The sequence below is a fragment of the Uloborus diversus genome, chromosome 3 (assembly GCF_026930045.1).
Source record: "Uloborus diversus isolate 005 chromosome 3, Udiv.v.3.1, whole genome shotgun sequence".
NCBI lineage: Eukaryota > Metazoa > Arthropoda > Arachnida > Araneae > Uloboridae > Uloborus > Uloborus diversus.
In genome coordinates, this window is record NC_072733.1 from 114747253 (window position 1) to 114765552 (window position 18300).

At 32.0% G+C, this 18300-nt stretch overlaps 1 protein-coding gene across 1 annotated transcript in view; it reads left to right on the forward strand.

The window, feature by feature from the left end:
* LOC129218132 (regulator of G-protein signaling loco-like) overlaps positions 1-18300 on the forward strand; it is a 140321-nt gene that overhangs the window by 44515 nt on the left and 77506 nt on the right. Inside the window, exons 3-4 of the mRNA XM_054852343.1 lie at positions 937-2437; positions 3425-4173. Coding sequence (XP_054708318.1) covers positions 973-2437; positions 3425-4173 — 2214 coding nt within the window. The 5' untranslated portion in view covers positions 937-972. The remainder of the gene's footprint in view (positions 1-936; positions 2438-3424; positions 4174-18300) is intronic.

Here is an 18300-nt window from a genome sequence, read left to right on the forward strand (position 1 = left end):
GCAATCCAAGATTTTTTTTCGTTACATACTGAAATCATTCGAAATAGAGTTAACTTGTGTACTTAAGTAAAAATCTTTATTTTTTTTATTGTTAAAATGCTGTATTCATTCATTAAAACCTATATTCTTGATTAGAGAAAAGCTCCCTATGAATGGATGTGAAATGGTTTCATCTGTTTTGCATAAATATGTCAATTAGTTATATAATAATAACTACATTACTTCTATTCTTTCACTATTACTTGTTATTCTTGCAACAAATATTATACTGTTTGAATACTGTTTCAAAATAATTTCAATTACTTTTTAGTTCTATCATAAATACACATATGTTTTTATGAGTAATTTTAATAGTTTCTTAAAATTCTTATGCTAAGTGGTTTCTGGAAGTAAAGTATTTTTTTTTCTTAATTTTCTATTATCTTTCCATTGTAGAAAAATTTAATATACTGTTTTGCAGGTTCCCCCCCCCCCAAAAAATTGACTTGATATGTTTTTTTTAAAACCATTTTATAGAAAAAGTAGCATATTTTTAAAATATATCTTTTGTTCAACAACTTTACACAACTTAAAACGTTTAAAATATGGCATTTTATACAATGGATTTCAAGTAGAGCAAAGGAAGAAAACTATTATCATTGGTAACGTAAATCAGGGAAATTTGGTGAACTTAATCAGGAAAATCAGGGAACTTTTTTTCACAGTTCCTGTCGCCACCCTGTGCATGGAAATATGCATGCACTAGGTCACCAAGTGCGATGAATGAAAATATTTACTTTTTCATAATTACACAAGCATTAAATTGAAGTGCATTTATCAGTACAATTTTAAAAACTTGTCATAAAATCATGCAATAAATGTTAAGTATGGCTTTGTTAAAATCTAATCATGATTGTGTCCATTAATCTTATAATATTTATATCTCTTTTAATATAGGATTTGAGAATTGCGAAATTGGAACATACTCTCAGCATGCATCAGCATAGAAGAAGGAAGAAGCGGCCTAGTTATGGTGTCAGAACTGTTGAAATATCGAGGGGTAAAAATGGATTTGGTTTTACTATATCAGGACAGGCTCCTTGTATTTTAAGTTGCATTATAACTGGAAGTCCTGCTGAAAAAGCTGGATTAAGGCCTGGAGATTTTTTGATAGCTGTGAATGGTCAAAGTGTATCGAAAGCACCTCATGATGATGTTGTTCGGCTTATCGGTAATTCAAGTGGCATTCTAAAGCTACAGATTGCAGAAAATTATTACTCAGATTCTTCAGAAGAGGAATTCATATCCGTAGTCAAACTTCGTCCAAAATATCCAAATAAAGTTCGTAATAGGCAACAGAGTAGTGTTTCACGTGCTGAAAAAGTTGTGCAAGATTTACAGACTGGTGCCTTATTTGTAGATCATATTCATGGAAATAAAATTGTTGAAGCACCTCAAAAGCAGAGAGAGCCAAAAGGTCCAACTGTCAGTTTAGCTGGTCCTAGCAGATCAAATAAAGTTTTACTTGATTTAATTTTACAGCAAAGGCTTCAAGATGCAAATAATAGACATTCCTTGCAAAATATATCGCTATCTCAAAATACCTGTGTTTCATCAGTCTCAACTTCTGCTAAAACAAAACAAACTGCTCTAAAGAAAAAAGATGCCAAAGTATCAAAAAGCCGAAGTCATCCTGAGCATTTGAATACATCGTCAAGTTCAGCTGGCGAAGTTTTCCATTCTATTTTTACTGAACAAGATTTGAATAATATTTTATATCCTGCTATTTTTGCTTCACACAGTAATGAGCAAAAAAATCAAGAACAAGCAGTTTTAAAAGCAGTTGTTGGCTATTTGGGAACTATTGAAATGCCTAAGGAACCTCAGCTTCCTAACTCTCGTCTTCAGACAATACGTAACTGTATTCGTAGATTGCGAATTGAAAAGAAAGTGCACACTCTAGTGCTACTGTCAGTATTTCCTGAAAGTATTATTCTGATTAACCCCCAAGGTGTAACATTAGCTGAATTTTCTGCTGATAAAATAACTTTCAGTGGTGTATATAGTGACGATAAGAAATTTTTTGGTCTTGTAACAAATCATGGTATTAGCAGTGATGAATTAAGTGAAGGAAGTCAAGAAGATCCTGGATTTGTTAGCAGTTCCTGTCATGTATTTATGGTTGATCCAAAATTAACACCCCATCACCAGCATATGAAAAGAGCAAAAGCTTTTCATATAACTTGTACATCAGATCCTGTCACCAATAAATGTAAAGAGTTTCCCGAATCTGCAGACAGTATATTACAAGCTGTAGTTGGTCTCTATAGAAATAAGCTGGGTTTCAACCATGAAATAGTGCATGGATTAGAATTTCACATTAACATGTCTCCTCAACCAAGTAATACAAGTAGCAACAGTAGCAACAGTGACAGTGGCATAGGATTTCGAGATGAAGGTATACATATGTTTATTAAATAAATTTATTTTATTTCTAGATCATTTGCTAGTCTTCAAAATGTTTAAATTTTAAAAGGATCACTAATTTTGTTGAATTTTATATCAGAGAAGTTTCATTTAAAAGCATATTTTAAAGATTTTGATACAATTCCTTCCCTTATTTTTCAAAAAACCTAAAAATTAATTTAAAGTTAATTTTAACAAAAGTTACTTCATTCATGATATAAGTTCTGAAGAGCAATATAAAGTTCTGCAAGATTTTATTGCAGGTGTTAAATATTAGTTTTAGAACTTTATTGAACAGGAAAATTAAAACAGTGGTTATTTATCCTAAAATGTTCAATAGTTATTAGGGATAAAAATGCTACTGCTATTATTTATTGAATTTTTCTGCATTTTTTTTTCATCAAAATCTTCTTTTTTCTACTTTTGAATTACAGATATAAAAAAAAAATCATTAGTAATTTGACTGACGTCCAAAAAAGTATCTATCCTTTCATTCATAAAAATATTTCCAATCTTTTGTGGGTCTTCCACTCTGACTGTTTTTGGAGAGAATCAAATAAATATTAGCTGAATATAAGCCTCTTCACTTTCTATAATAATTTTTTTCATAAGTTATTTAATGAAGGAACAGTTCAATTTCAAGTACTTCTGTCACAAGCATGAAGTAACATTACAGAGATTAAGGTCACTACCAACTCCGAAAGACATTCCTTATAACAATGACCCCATTATGTTTCTGAATGCAATTTCCTCTTTTTTGTCATTAGAAAAAAGTTTTTTCATAAAAACAAAAATCAAAATCTTAGAATATGGGAGTTTATGAAAGGCTGGAACACTCTGAAATAAGACTTCAACTTTTCTCCCTTTCAAAAATTTAATCTCTTACATCCAGTTTTTTTTTTTTTTTTTTTTGCAGATTCAGTTTTAAATATCAAAATTTTTAATTAATATTTTTTAAAATGTACTGTTCTCATTTCAGGAAATGCAAGTGATCGAGTTTTTGTTGTTGATGTGGATAATTATCACCAGTACAGTACAAATAGTTTAGACAGGCAAGCTTTTGCTACTCCCGGCTTTGGGTTGCTTGAAGCACCACTAAGGTCATTTTCCCTTTCTCAAGACAGTCCTTTGTTGATGTCGAAATCAGTTAATAATACTCAACCTAATGATCTAAAAAATACTTCAGGCAAAAGTGTCTCTTCTCAGTTTGACCGTTTGACTGTGCGAGCTATGCCTGATCCTGTTGGATTTGAAACAACATGCTGTAATTACAGTTTTGATGATCTAGAACAATCTAATTCACCCAACACTTTAAATGCTTTGCACAATTTAATGCAATTAAAGCATGACATTGCTGGAGGTTGTGTAAAAGGTCAAACCTTGTGTCAGCTTGGGCAGTGCAATGGTGGACATTTAATGAATGGAGCATTAGATATTGATAATCAAAAGGGTTTAACTGCTGAAGATTTGGAAATTAGTAGTAAACTCAGTCCTAAGGTTTATGGGCTGAATTTCCCATCAAAATCTGCTGATGAAATGGGTGTATGCAGTACATCTGCTGACTCTATTGGTTGGGAATGCACATCTTGTAGCACAGAAGAGCTACAGTCACAGCCTAGGCATCTCTTGCTACAAGAAACTCAAGACACCACTGAGTTGGAAGAAGATGGTAGTCAAGATGTTCACCCTCCAACACAAGAGGAGGATTCAGAATCAGAAATTTCTGGGGTAATTTATTTTCTCATTCAATAACAGTTTTCTATTATTTTAAATGAAAAAAAAAAATCTTTCACTTTTTGTTGTTAGTATTGTTTTTAGTATGCAAGTACAAAAGTGACGACCAGCAACTGGCTCTTGGCTCAACTAAGCTGTTTCTAGTTAGTTTATCAATCCCCAATGAAGATCAAAAGCCCTCTTAAAACTATTCACCCCATTGCGAGTTACAGCTGCTTCTAGTTAACTATTCCAAATGCCTTCAATCCTGTTGAAATAGTAATTTTTCCTGATTTCAAGATTAGCGTACGATTTAAAACAACGACTCCTGGTTTTAGGGGGGGGGGGGGGGGGGGAGCATTGTTGAAGTTTTTCAAATTTCAAATTGAACCCCTCTATCTCATTAGAAATGTTTTACTGATCACAAAAATAGCATTATTTTTTCTGCATCATTAAAATTGAGTTAACTCAGCCTTTTACTTGTTTTGTACGGTATGCCATTGCATTGGATGACGGGTGAATGAAATCAATATTCATTATTTTTTATTTTAAAAATATTTTCTCATCAAAAAATATCTTTTACTGATGGACTTATTTTGGGCCATACAAAATTTACTTTAGCTGCTTCAGTCATGGGTGGAAGCATAATACTTCCTGCTTTAATCCTTCTGTTCTGTTCTGAAGTGCTGTCAGTTTGCTCAAATCAGTTTAAAAAAACATCAGCTCTAGTAGCATTAAACATAACTAGTCTTTTTAACTCAAATGTAATGAAGGCGTTCCTGATCAAGATTTACCAAGTGGTAGTTTTAATAGTAAAAAATTAATTAAAAAGAATTAAGATTGAGTAAAGTAGATAGATTGTTTTTATTCAAAGCATTTATTTTGATAAATTTAAGCTCTTTAATAGGTGTAAACATACTTTCAATACAAATTACAGTAGATATTAGTTAAATTAATAGTTAATAAATTACATTGGGGTACAAAATCATTAAGTTTATTTAATAAAAATGGAAAATAAGATTTTTGTTTAATTTTATAGAGGATATGATGTGTTAGAAAAAGTATGTTAACAGCTCCTAAGGTATCAGTGATACATGCAAGGTATTTTCTGTCCATTTCACCCCATCTGAATTATTTGGAATATTTTTATCAACAAAGAGTAGAATGCCAATTTTTATAGTTTTCTCTATTTTGTAGATAGAATTTCCAATAAATAAGCCTAATATTATATGATTGAAGCAGGGGTATTTATGATCCGAAAATTTTAGGCTACTGACAACACATTTTAAGACTGAAAAATTGTTTTAAAAAAAAAAAAAGGTTTTTATCAATGATTTTTGTATGCATATTAAAAGAGTTTTCCGGGGAAGGGAAAGGGGTAGGGAAGTCAAATTTCCTCATAGTTTCCAAACATTTCACACTGTCTTCAGAAAATTTTACTTGAGTCCACTATCATCCCTGGATTGAAGTCTCACATAATGCAGACTGAAAATGACGCATTTAATAAATCGCAGTTACCAACTAATGCAGAAGTTTTGCAGTGAGATATATCAAGAACTAAAAGTGAAAAACTGATAATATAAAATGCAACTAATCAATAGAAGTAATTGATGTTTGGAATGACAGTGATCGCTTCCTATCTTCATACATTACAATTAAAAAGAAATGCGACAAATTGTATAAACATGTGAACAAATGATTGACAAGAAGAATAAAAACAAATGGCGGGTTCTTGGCAAAATACTTTTTGATATAGTTACACTCCCTCACTATAGATATGAAAGGTATTTGATGAAAAATTTTATATTGATCAAAAAACAAGAAAGTTATCCAAAGTAAATGCTAATTACATTAAGAACCTGGAAAAAAAAAAAAAAAAAAAAAAAAACAGATTATCAGTGATTCTGGAATATGTGGGTTTGTTGGGGTTTCAGAAAAACTTATGATTGCATACTCATATACCTTTGTTTCTTGATTGATCAATGGAAAAATAGAAGTTGAAAAAAATGAAAAGAAAAACAGAGGAACTTAAAATAATTTTGAACTAATCTAAAAAACAGATTCTTTCAAACAGTGTACACAACGCAGACAATGAAAAAAAAAAAAAAAAAAAAATGCTTAGCACAAAAATAAATAAAGAATTAAATATGGGGTGTTATTCCAACTACTTATGAAGAAATTGAAGAAATTATGAAGCAAATGACACATGATGGTGAATTGGTGAATAAGGTCAAGTTCTGAAATTACTGGTAAAAATAGTGAAAAATCAAGCAAAGAGGATTAAGTCAAGATTCAATTATGAGTAATTTTTAAAGGTCCTAATTGGTTATCAAGTTAAAGATGTAACTGCAACTGTTGATGATATTAGAGCTGTATTATGTAATATATCTGCAATCAATACAGAGTCATTTGATAACCTACTGCTGCAAGATGTGCCTGATATTAAAATAGTTGCTGCAGTTTGAGATGGAGAGAGGAGTTTTGGCAAAGTTATATGCAGATTAGATGAAGGCACTGATACATACAGAGTGAAATATATAAAAACAGTTAGCAAAGACTCAAACTTGTATTAGATATGGCCTGTACAGGAAGACATACACAAAAACAAACACAAACAAATCATCATTATTCACCCCGCAATAGATGTTTCAGTACATGTTTCTTCTACAAAAACATTATTTTTGCACTAATTAATCATATCTTAATTAATAATGTAGCAACTACAGACAGAGGCAATGTGGCTTAGAATGTACCATCAAGAACAATGAATCTAACTTTTTAATTTCCTCATTGTTGTTTGTTATGCTTTCGAAGCAATGCAAAAACGAAAAATTAGAGTTAAAAGTTTAAAAAACGACTAGAGTTTGGACAATTTTTGTCATGTTCAAAAAAATTTATATCTGATGTCATCTTTATATGGCATGTAGGATTTTAGAGGGTTCAATTTTAAATTCAGAAAACTTTTTTTCTCTCCCATAGCAATGCCCCCCCCCCTACATGGTTTGCCATCTGTGCAGAAATTTAGCCGATAAACATCCTCCCTTTTAATAAACTTAAATAACTATCATATATCCCCTCTTACTCTCCTTTGCTGAAGACTATCCATATTAAGTTTTACAAGTCTGGAATCATAATCTCATTTTGAAAGCCCATTTTCTAATCTTGTAGCCCTCCTTTAAACCCTTTCCAGTATATTGATATCTCTATTATGATAAAGCAGTGGTAGGAGTTGTCCTAAAAATCCTAAAGCTTCAAATTTTGTCCTAAAATTCCTAAAATTTTCATTATTTTATTCCCTGCTTCCTCAGAAAAATAAAATTCAACCTGAAAATGAAACTTTTTCATGATGATATGCCTATATTTTTGTATAAAATCAACTTGGTAGATCCTTGAAATTTTCTCAAGAAAGAAAGAAAGAAAAACCTATGCTGCTGTTGCTTTTTTCTGGTGAAGGAGGGGGGGGGGGGGGTGCGGGTGCAGTTAACCAAAACATATGCTCAATATAAAGCTGTTTGTTTTATCTATAATTTGTAACTCTTGCAGTCATTCCTCTTCTGCAAAAAGATTTAAAAAAAAAAAGTGATGAAAATTAATAGAAACAGCTGTGCATCAAATATTTCAGAAAGAGTTTTAGGGGAAGGAATAGAATATGATATTTTTTATTTTTCCCCTTTGAAAAGAGATGAAAATTATATCATCAGGGGGGGGGGTATCCATCCTTCTCTCAAATTGAAGTTCTGTGATCGAGGGCAGGGGGTGAAAGGTATCATAGCTTATTGAAATAAAATACATACAATGTGTTGAATTAGAACCCAAATATAAACACTTGGTTCAAAAAATATATTTACAGGCGTCCCTCGCTACTTTGCGCTTCGACTTTTGCGGCTTCACTACATCACGGTTTTTTCTGTTTTTTTTTTCTTCAAATATAGTAATTAGCTTTTTTTTATGCGCTCGTGTAAACTGTTTCCTACATAAGAACAACAAAGTTTGTCTTTTAAGTAAGGTAAGCTTTTCTGAGGGCTGTAGCTGTACTAGTTGAGGGAGTGGAGGTATAAAATCGTTGAAGAAAAAGTTGGGAATCGCTATCTCGTTTTAATCACTAAACAGTAACTGAAAAGTATAAATCACTGTATTATTACATCTGTAATTGTAGATGGTGTTCAACAATGTACTAGATTTTTCAGTTGTATATGTAATACCTTAAATGAGGATAAATGTAGAGGAAGAACGAGGGCACATACGGTCACTAACTGACAATTAACTCATCATCGAACAAGTTGAGCTATTTTCATAGATTAGTAGTAGTGTGTACGAACTGCATGTGTGTGTAGTTTACTTCCCAATAATTAACAATGTGATACCTATTACGTCTAACATATCTCATTTTCTCATATTTTGTGCAATTTTTTAAGTAATGCAATGTAAATGTTCATGTCTAGGGGGCTCTACCTATGTTTAAAACCTATTTAAATTGTCTTAAATAAGTTTTATGCACTCCAATTGGGGAAAATATACGGTTTATAAATACAGAATTCTACTTCGTGGAAATTCAGTTATCGCGGTAAAGTCTAGAACGAATTAACCGCGATAAACGAGGGTTGACTGTAGAGCAAAATTTAACTGAGTTGTCCCCAGGTGGAAGTAATTTTATTTTTATAGTGCTTATCTGGTATTGTGGTCTGAGCATCACCTTGTTCTTCCAGTTCAAAGAGTCAGTTTGCTTTGTATTTCTGTTCAGTGAAGCTGGACTATTTCTTGCACTTATAATTTTTAAATTTAGTCACTAACTTTTTGCTTTTAAAATGTAAATAAGAATTTGTTTTATTAAAATGCCACGAAAAACGAAATTCACATCCTTGTGGTTGGAAAAAACGGACAAAAATGGATGCAAGATCAGCACATGGTGCCATGAAGAAAAGGATGAATTTAAAACATTTTGTTCTGTTTGTACATTATCTTTTCAATATTGATAATCAAGGATTTTCAGTTACTATCTCATGCTGATGTATATAGGCATGCGAGACATAAGACATTTGGCAGTGAAAAATCAAGCTGTATTTTAAATTCTATGTTCTTCGGCTTGTACTGAAAACAAATTGGTTGTAATGAAGCAATCCAAAGCTTTTGTGTCAAATTCAGTCCAAGATAAAATTTTCATAATGGAGGGTTTCTTAGTTTTAGTTGCCGTAAAAACAATTATTCATTTGCATATTTAAATGATTTTTCTATAATTTACAGGGATATTTTTGATAATTCCAAGATGGCAAAATGTATCAAATTATCTGATAAAAGTTAAGTGCATAATAAATTTTGAACTTGCACCCTACTTTAAATCTCTCCTTATTAAGGATATTTCTTTATCACTTTGTAATTCACCTTGATGAAACAACAACAAGGCAAGTAAAGAAGCAATAGGACATACATTTATCCTACTGGTATATATTTCTGCATCATAATGTGTCACTGTGTTAAAGAATAAAAGATTGAATTTGAAACGTTTTATCATCCACTAGGAAAATCAAGCTTATAAATTACATTTAAATTAAAAAAAAACTTGATATTTGTTGTCTTAAAATTTTATCAAAATTGTGTCCTAAAATTTTTGAAATCACCACTCCGACCCCGTAGATAAGGAGACCAAAACTGAACTTCATAATCCAAATGAAGTCTTACTAAACTTCTGTATAAAGGTAGAACTTCTTTAGAATTTTGCAAAACAGACTTATTTTTGAAACCCAACATTCTGTTTCTCTATTACTTGCTACATTGCACTGCTAACTAAAATTAAAGTCCTGTTTGATGAAGACACCCAGATCAACAACTTTCTTCTTTGCTGAAGATAGATCCCTTTATAAAATACAGTAAGACCTGTCTACAACAATACTGTTGGGACCAAAAAAAATAACGTTATAGACAGGTTATCATTATAGACAGTTTGATTATTCATACTGAAATTTTGCTGGAACCAAGGAAAATATCGTTATAGACAGGTTTATTATTATAGACAGAATCGTTATACACAGGTTTCAGTGTAGTTTACATAATTATTTCCATGACCTAAATGAAGCACTTGACTCTTTCCAACATTGAAATACATACCCCACTTTGCTGCTCATTTTGAAATTTGATCTGAATCCTCTTAAAACGTTTTCAGTGGTTCTTCTCTGTGAACAACCCCCATAACTTCAACATCATCAGCCAAAGTCTAGTAGCCCTTCTTTGAACCTTTTCCAATAAAGAAGTATCTTTCCTCAGATAACGAGACCAAAACTGAACAACATACTCCAAATGAGGTCTTATCAAGCTCCTATATAAAGACAGAAAACCTTTTTAGATTTGTTTGAAATAGATCTATTGATAATCCCAAGCATTCTGTTGACTTTGTTACTTGCAATGCTGCAATGTGGACTAAACTTGAAATCCTGATTTATCAAGATACCCATATCAAGAACATTTTCTGCCTTACTATTGATTGATGGAAACCTATAAATAATAAATTGTGCACTTATTTCCATGACCTAAGTGTAGCACTTGATGTTTTCAACATTAACTGCTATATCCCATTTATCCGTCCACCAGTAGCGTACATAGACTTTGGTGCGTCTTCCTGTAAGATTTAAAAGTGCGCCCTTATATTATACCTCAAAACTCAAATTTTGAATTGGTAGCCAATGGCTACCAGATCCTCACAAAATGGTAGCCAAATCTCAAAAAATGATAGCCGAATTTTATTTTAATTTAAATTTTTTAATTAATTTTATTCCGTTTATTTATTTAGTATTTGTGTATACGTCATTGGCGTAGCAAAGAACGTTTCTTATAAAATAGTAATTAAAAATAAATAAGTAAATAAAAAATATTTAAAAAAAATAAAAAACTTGCTAAAAACAAAAAAGGAAAAGAGGGTTGAGGAAAAATTTTGGAGGGGGGGAATTGAACTTGGGGGGAACGGGCACCCCTGCCCAGATATTGTTTAACACATCTTTTGCAAATTATAATCTGCATTAATTTATCTTTAAGCAAAACACATCCCGATAAAAAAATAAATAAAAAAAAAAGATTATCATTATTATTATTAATTTTTTTCAGCTTTCAAAACTTCTAGAAACATCATAGCTTTCAACCAAAACACGAGTTAGTTCCTTGATAAAGAAAACAACAAAATACCAAAAACTTGAACAGAATGTAAAACCTAAACCATTTGCGATTCTACAAAAATATTTTTTTGTTTTTAGAAATGCATGCAGAATTTTATAAAAATCGAAGCCTGAGTGTCAAAAATGAATAAATAAAAGAAAAGTAAACAATATAAAACAAAACGAAAAAAAAAACAAAAAATGAAGTAAAAGATCCAGCAGAAGAAAAAAATGGTTTCAGCCGTATTCTTTCCACCTTCTCTAGACGCAAAGGTGCCATTTTTTTTTTTATTATTTATGTGTTTTATAAATACGATTGTACTTCTCTTTATTTATTTTGGAACACACATTTTCCTCTTCTAACTGGTGAAAATGGACACTCTACAACGCGGCCCCATTTTGAAAATTTCCGCGAAACTTAAAAATAACACCTTTTTTAAGGAGAAATAAAATAAATAAACGGATATGTCCTCTCCTCCAGTAGGTTTTATATTTTAAAAAGAAAAAAAAAAAAAGAAAAACAAACAATATGATTAAAACAAAAAATCAAAAATCTTGCTTTTTTTTTTTTAGCGATATCGTTTTTACCTTGTCTCGGTGCATTTTGACTCAAAGGCGCCATTTTTTTTATTCATATGTAAACCAAATGTACAAGATTAATTCTTTTCAATTCTTTTTATTTTGAAAAGAATATTTTCGTCTTAACTGGTAAAAATGAACAATAGCAACGCGACGCCATTTTGAAAACGCGTAGTTTAAAAATACCGCAAAACGAAGAAATAGCCATTTGTTAAGGAGAAATAAAGTTGAAAAATGAATTTAAGATCAAAAAAGCATAATTTACTAAATTGGTGTATGGAATTTGTCGATCGATTTTTACGATCGCGTGTAAAGAAAGCCGAGTTTTCGAAATAGAAGTTTTGTAACGAATTTGCCGTCGTGTTTGCGATTTTTGTTTTCTATTCAGAACAAGAACACATAGCACAATTAGCCACAATTGGACAATACTCCCCCCCCCCTTCCCTCCTTCATCCCCGGCGATCCGATAGCCGAACTTTTAGTGGACAAAAGAATTTGGGGAAAGGTCATATGTCAAGACTATAGGTCAGGGAAGGTTGCATTGGCGAATGGTAGCCATATTGGCGACTGAAGTGAAAATAATGGTCGCCAAAATTTGAAAATTGGTCGCATTTGGCGACTGGCGACCACGAGTTTTGAGCTTTACCTTATATAAGATTTAAAAAAAAAATAATTTTAACATTGTGTTATTTTTCCAGAGCGAGCGCCCTCATACCTCGTGGTCCAACCCCCCCCCCCCCGTATCTGCAGGGTTTGCGGGAGCTGCTATGTTAGCCACTGCGGCGCACTTATGATATTATCTAAATCCTCTTGAAGCTGTTTTGCTTGTTCTTCATTTTCTACGATTCCTATAACTTTGATGTCATCAGCAAAACAATTCATGTTTTCAGAGAAATTTTTATAAATGCCATTCACAAAAATAATAAACAGAAGAGGCCCTAAAACTTATCCCTGAAGAACCCCACTTAAAACATCACTTCATTAAGAATGATTTCCCCTCACAATTACTCTTTGTTTCCTTCTAATTAGCCAATTTCTGACCCAAAGTAAAATATTCCCTCCTATTCCTATATCAGCTAGTTTGATGAGAAATGCAACATGCAGTACCTTATCGAAAGCTTTTCAAAAACCAATATAAACAACGTTTGCTGACTTTTTGCTATCTAAAGCCATGGTAACTTTGTCCGAGAAGTGTAATAAATTACAGTCGGACCTCCATATATCGAACTTCCATATATCGAAATTTTCTATATATCGAAATTCCAGCACATTTCCATGTTCATTACATAGAAAATTTGTTTCTATATATCGAAAAAATCTCTATATATCGAAATTTTTCTTGAGACATTCGTAGATTTTTTTTCCACTTTAGACTGTTTGTCTCATGAAAAATGAAGGTTAGGGAGAAAATTATGCTCACTAAGGTTGCTATGAAACTCATAAGGAATCTGGGGTTGAGGGGTGTGAAGAAAGGTCGTTGTTCCGTTCTGGAGTTCTTAAATTCCGTCAAGTTCATTTCAAATCTTAGTTGTAACCAGTAACACTGTAAAATCAGTTTCAAGCTATCCCTTTTGTCTGTTGATTATCATTCCTAGTCTTTTTAGCTTCAGTAAAAATCATTCAAGTTAAGTAGATTGGTTTTTTACTTTTCTCTCGATTACATTGTCAAAACGAAAATCCCCTCATGTTGCGAATCAAGTTGAACTGCCGAAGAATGAAGATGTATGAAGTCACAAAAATGTAATTTCTGTTAATTTTTCAGTTATTAATTTTCGGGTAATCCGATGCTCGTATAAGTTAGAAATTGGGTTTCATGCACGAGAATTAGCTTTAATTTTAATGTTTTAGGAGGTTTTTATGATAAAATAAGATCGTTTCTATATATCGAAATTTCTATATATCGAATTTTTTCCCGGCAATTTGCTACTTCGATATATGGAGGTCCGACTGTAGTTACACAGGATCTCCCTTTCCTAAAAACAAAACTGCAAATCCAACAGTAGACCATTATTCTCCAGAAAGATCCTTATCTTTTGTTTCAACAGAGTTTCAAAAATTTCAATTTGCTTTTGTTGGACTTACAGGTGTATACTTGCCTGCCTTTCCTTTTGATCCCTTGTTAAAGAGTGGTGTGATGTTTGCTAGCTTCCACTCTTCTGGTGCTATCCCCAAGTTATATGAATTGTAAGATGACATCTACAAATTCGTCTGAACACTCAACTAAGATTTTAGGGAAAATATTATCAGCTACTGGAGTCTTAAGATAGTTTTATACATCCTCCCTCAAAAACATAAAATCATCAATATTGCATATTTGCTTGCGTCGGATTCATATCAACTGATGAAATACAGTTTCTGGTAAAAACACTTGACAAAAAGTTAGTAAGATAATCAACAATATCCATATCCTTTTAGATCATGGTCCCATTCTGATCTATCAGTGGGCATTCTTGACTGACACAAGCTTTCCCAGAATTAGCACAGGCAAAAAACTACTTATGAAACCTGCTAATGTCATCTGTTTACCATTGTTTTATCTCTCTTTTCTTAATCCTTACTTAAAATCATGCCTAATCTTAAAATACAAGATCCTATCAGCATGAATATTAGTTGCTTTAAACTGACAAAAAGTAACCTGCATGTAATTAAGCTTAAGAGGATCTTTTACCTCCCTAGAAAATCACATCAATCCCATGTTTGCACAAACTCCTTTTTTTTTTAAAGGAACATAGTTCCTAATTTTTTTCTAATTTTCCCTTGAACCCTGCCCACAAAAGATCAACATCATCATTTTCCAAGCTCGAAGGAAAAAAGAATCTCCTTTAAACTTTGCCTAAGTGCTACAAAATCAGCGTTCTTGATATTGGGTACAAATCTAAAAGTTTTGTCTTTGTAAACTTCAAAGTTAGTAAAGAACGTAATAAAATTGTGACCAACACATCTCTAGTACGATCTCCTATCTTCAACCCCTGAATAGAACTTCATTAAGGCATTGCAAAAAATTAGATCTAAAACTGCATCATGCCTAGTAAGGAAAAATGAGGAAAAACTTGAACCCTAATGTTTGCAGGCTTCGAGAAATCACACTTTTTAGCGTAAAGGAACAAAATTTTGCTAAAGTATGCACTACTTATCTATTAACGCAACCGCAGTTTCAAAACCATAAGTGTTTTATTTTTTAATTTTTGTTAATTTTTTGTAAAAAAAGTCATTTTACCCGGTTTTGCCCCACTAGTAGGGTAAAACTGCGGGTAGACATGTTATTGCTATGAGAAAATAAAAATTTTAAAAGTTTCCACAAAATTCAAGGTTTATTTAGTGACATATGTTAACTATTGTGGTAACATACTAGAATAAGTATAAAATGACACATATTGGTGATGTTGTCAGTAAATTTAATTGTCTTTACCTTTAATTACCTGACTGCGCGTGCACAACGCAAAGGAGGGTAATGTGTTTATCAGTCTATGTATGTATGTCCGTTTCTATGTGGCGTTCTACAGGCTAAACGCCTTGGCCAATTTCGGTAATTCTTGCGTCAATCCATTTGTCTTAACCTTGGAAGTGTCACTAATACATGACAGTAATCAAAAGTACCATTTCAAAAACCAGTTGCCATTTTGTCAGTTTGGGATAGGCGCACGCTGGGTGTCACACACTGTGTCGCATGCTACCTGCTTGCAACAAATGCAGGTAGTTTTCACTGCATGAATTTTTTGTTTACTAAGTCTACTAGTTGGGGTCTCAGTGGCCGAGTGGTCTAAGCGATTGCTTCTCTCACTTGAGGCAGTGGGTCAAGACACCTTTCGCCTGGATGTACCTTCCCCTCTTTCTGATGTAAATTCTTTCATGTGTTCTTTATATGTAATCTATACTGTAATAAAAAACATATTATCCGTAACGAAGGCAAGACACTCAGATTCTAGTTCTCATCAAAATAAACCCTTGAATAAGCACCAAAAAAAGAAAGTCTACTAATTCGATTTTCATCCCTAACATATGATGCATTTGTTTTTGTCTTGATTCAAGGAACTGAATTTCGCGACGTGTACTTTCTTGAGAGACTTTTTTAGTTTTGCGAGAAAGATTTGACTGACACGTTTCCGATAAGGCGTCATCATTAGTTATACAGGCTGTTTATATAGCTATGCTGTGGTTGACTTAAGTTCTTGCATTTTTGCTCAAGGTCAAGCACATGTTGCTTTAAGCCGAGTTAGGTCCCTAGAGGGACTAATTATCAGTAGTTTAGACCACCTCAAGTTACTTAATAAACCTCACGATACAAACAAACTCTCTCAATAAAATGACAAGGTTGCCAAATGTCCTGTCTTATAATCATAATAACTAAGTCAATGAAAATTAACTAAAAAGTGTAAAATAAAAAATTATTAAATAAAAACAAAAAACCTGACTGCATAAAAACCAAAAAAACTAAAAAGAAAAATGTATAAGCCCAGTAGTTTAGAATGTTATTAAGTACTACTGAATAACCACACCGTTGAAATAGTTTTATAACCGTACACAGATAAGACAAATCATAAATTCAAAAGCCGAATAGAGGGATCAACAGTCGGAGCTTATTCAAATTTTATGGGGTTCCTTGAATCAGAAAGGTAGTATAATCGGTTTAGTTTTGCTCAAAAATTTTAAGCAAAACCCATTCAAACTGAATTTTCTATACAGGAACGAAAGAAACGAGTCTATTGCGTTCTAATTAAATGGCCACTGCTTCTCCATCAAGGTGGTAGGTTTTCCCTCTCTTGTCCACATGATAGCAGCACTTACCGAGGCTAGAAGGGGTACTCTTGGTAACAACTTGGTCTAAAAAGCAATTGCCAAACACTTTAAGAAAAATCCTTTTCTTTGGCATTACTAGAGCAAAAAAGTATCCAAATCAATTCCTGGAAAGTTGAAATCCCCCATCTCTATGACTGAACACTTTCTAGCCATGTCCCTAATCACCCGATAGATCTTGTCTTGACCCTGGTTGGTATAAGGTGACCTGTAAATATTTCCCAAATGTAACTTCATACCCTTATTTCTCAACAACTACCAATACCATTTCAATATCATTCTGTTTATTATTCAGATCCAGTTCATTGCTAGGTTGTGCAAATTCACATTTGAGCCATTCATTCTGAATGGCTTCATCTCATATAGAAATATTATTGAGTAAGTGGGTCAAGAGATAAAAGGAAGTTTCTATGTGTGAGAAAAAGCTAAATGTTTATTTGATTATGATTGATGTTATTTCTGTGTAGTATATTTTATGAATGTTAATCTTGAACTGAGATTTTTTGAATTCTAAGTATATTTTGAAGGTTTAATAATTTACTTCTTAAATTAATAGTAAAAAGAGGGAAATAAAATGAGAGGCTGAAATATTTATTGTAATTTTTAAGGTGTCCTAAATAGAAATGGATCATAACATACAACAGTACTTGAAATGTATCATATAATGAATAAAATATTTTGATGTGATGTTTTTTAACAATAACAGAAGTAGTAGGGTCATTCCATGTGAAATGAGCAAATCAGCTGTGGCTGACATGTCACAGATTTCAATGAAAATTTTTATTTAGGTAAACCATGCATATCTATGAGGAGATGCAAAGTATGGAAGTTTAAAAACTGTTCGTTGCTTTGTTATTGACATTAGAAGTTGATGCTTACGCTAAGCCTAAATTTTCGGAGTTCATTGCTGCCAGTTTGTGACTCAATAACTCCATAAGTTATAAACGTACACTTAAAAAATAAATATTTCCGCATTCTATAAACAAATCTGTATTGGGAAAAAGCAAAGTAAAATTTATTCAGATCTTTTTTTGAATCTGAGATATTAACAAATATTGAAATTTTGCCAATTTACTTCAGATTTCAAATCACTCTTCTAGCTCTTATAATTGAAAATATAAGAGTAAAAATGATTCAGATTGAAAAACTATCTATAACTAACTATCTGCTCTAATTTAGTTATTGTTTATGAATTTCTTGATGACGAAATCGTACTTTAAAAAATCGAAAATTTCATTTTTTCCTCTATTTCAGATGTTTTTTTGAAGATGAGGGAATGCTCTAAATTTACTCAAGTTTTTTAATGTAATATATTGAAGTGTCTTTTAGATGCTATTAAGTTTTAATCATTGGTATCAGCGTATTTTTGTTACTAGAGTAATTTGAACTTAGGCAAAATTTCATTAGTTAGTTCTTTTAATTGTAAGTTTAGCAAAACTAACCATTTCTTTCGTGTTTCATTTTATCAAAAGCATGTTTATGAAGTATTTGCTAAAATGTACATTTTTTAAAAATTGAAATAAATGTTAGATATACTTGCTTTTGCATCATTGAGTCGTTTATCTAGTGTTTTGAATTCTCGTAATTTCACATAAGAGTCAATCCATACAGGTTCCATACAGTATAAACT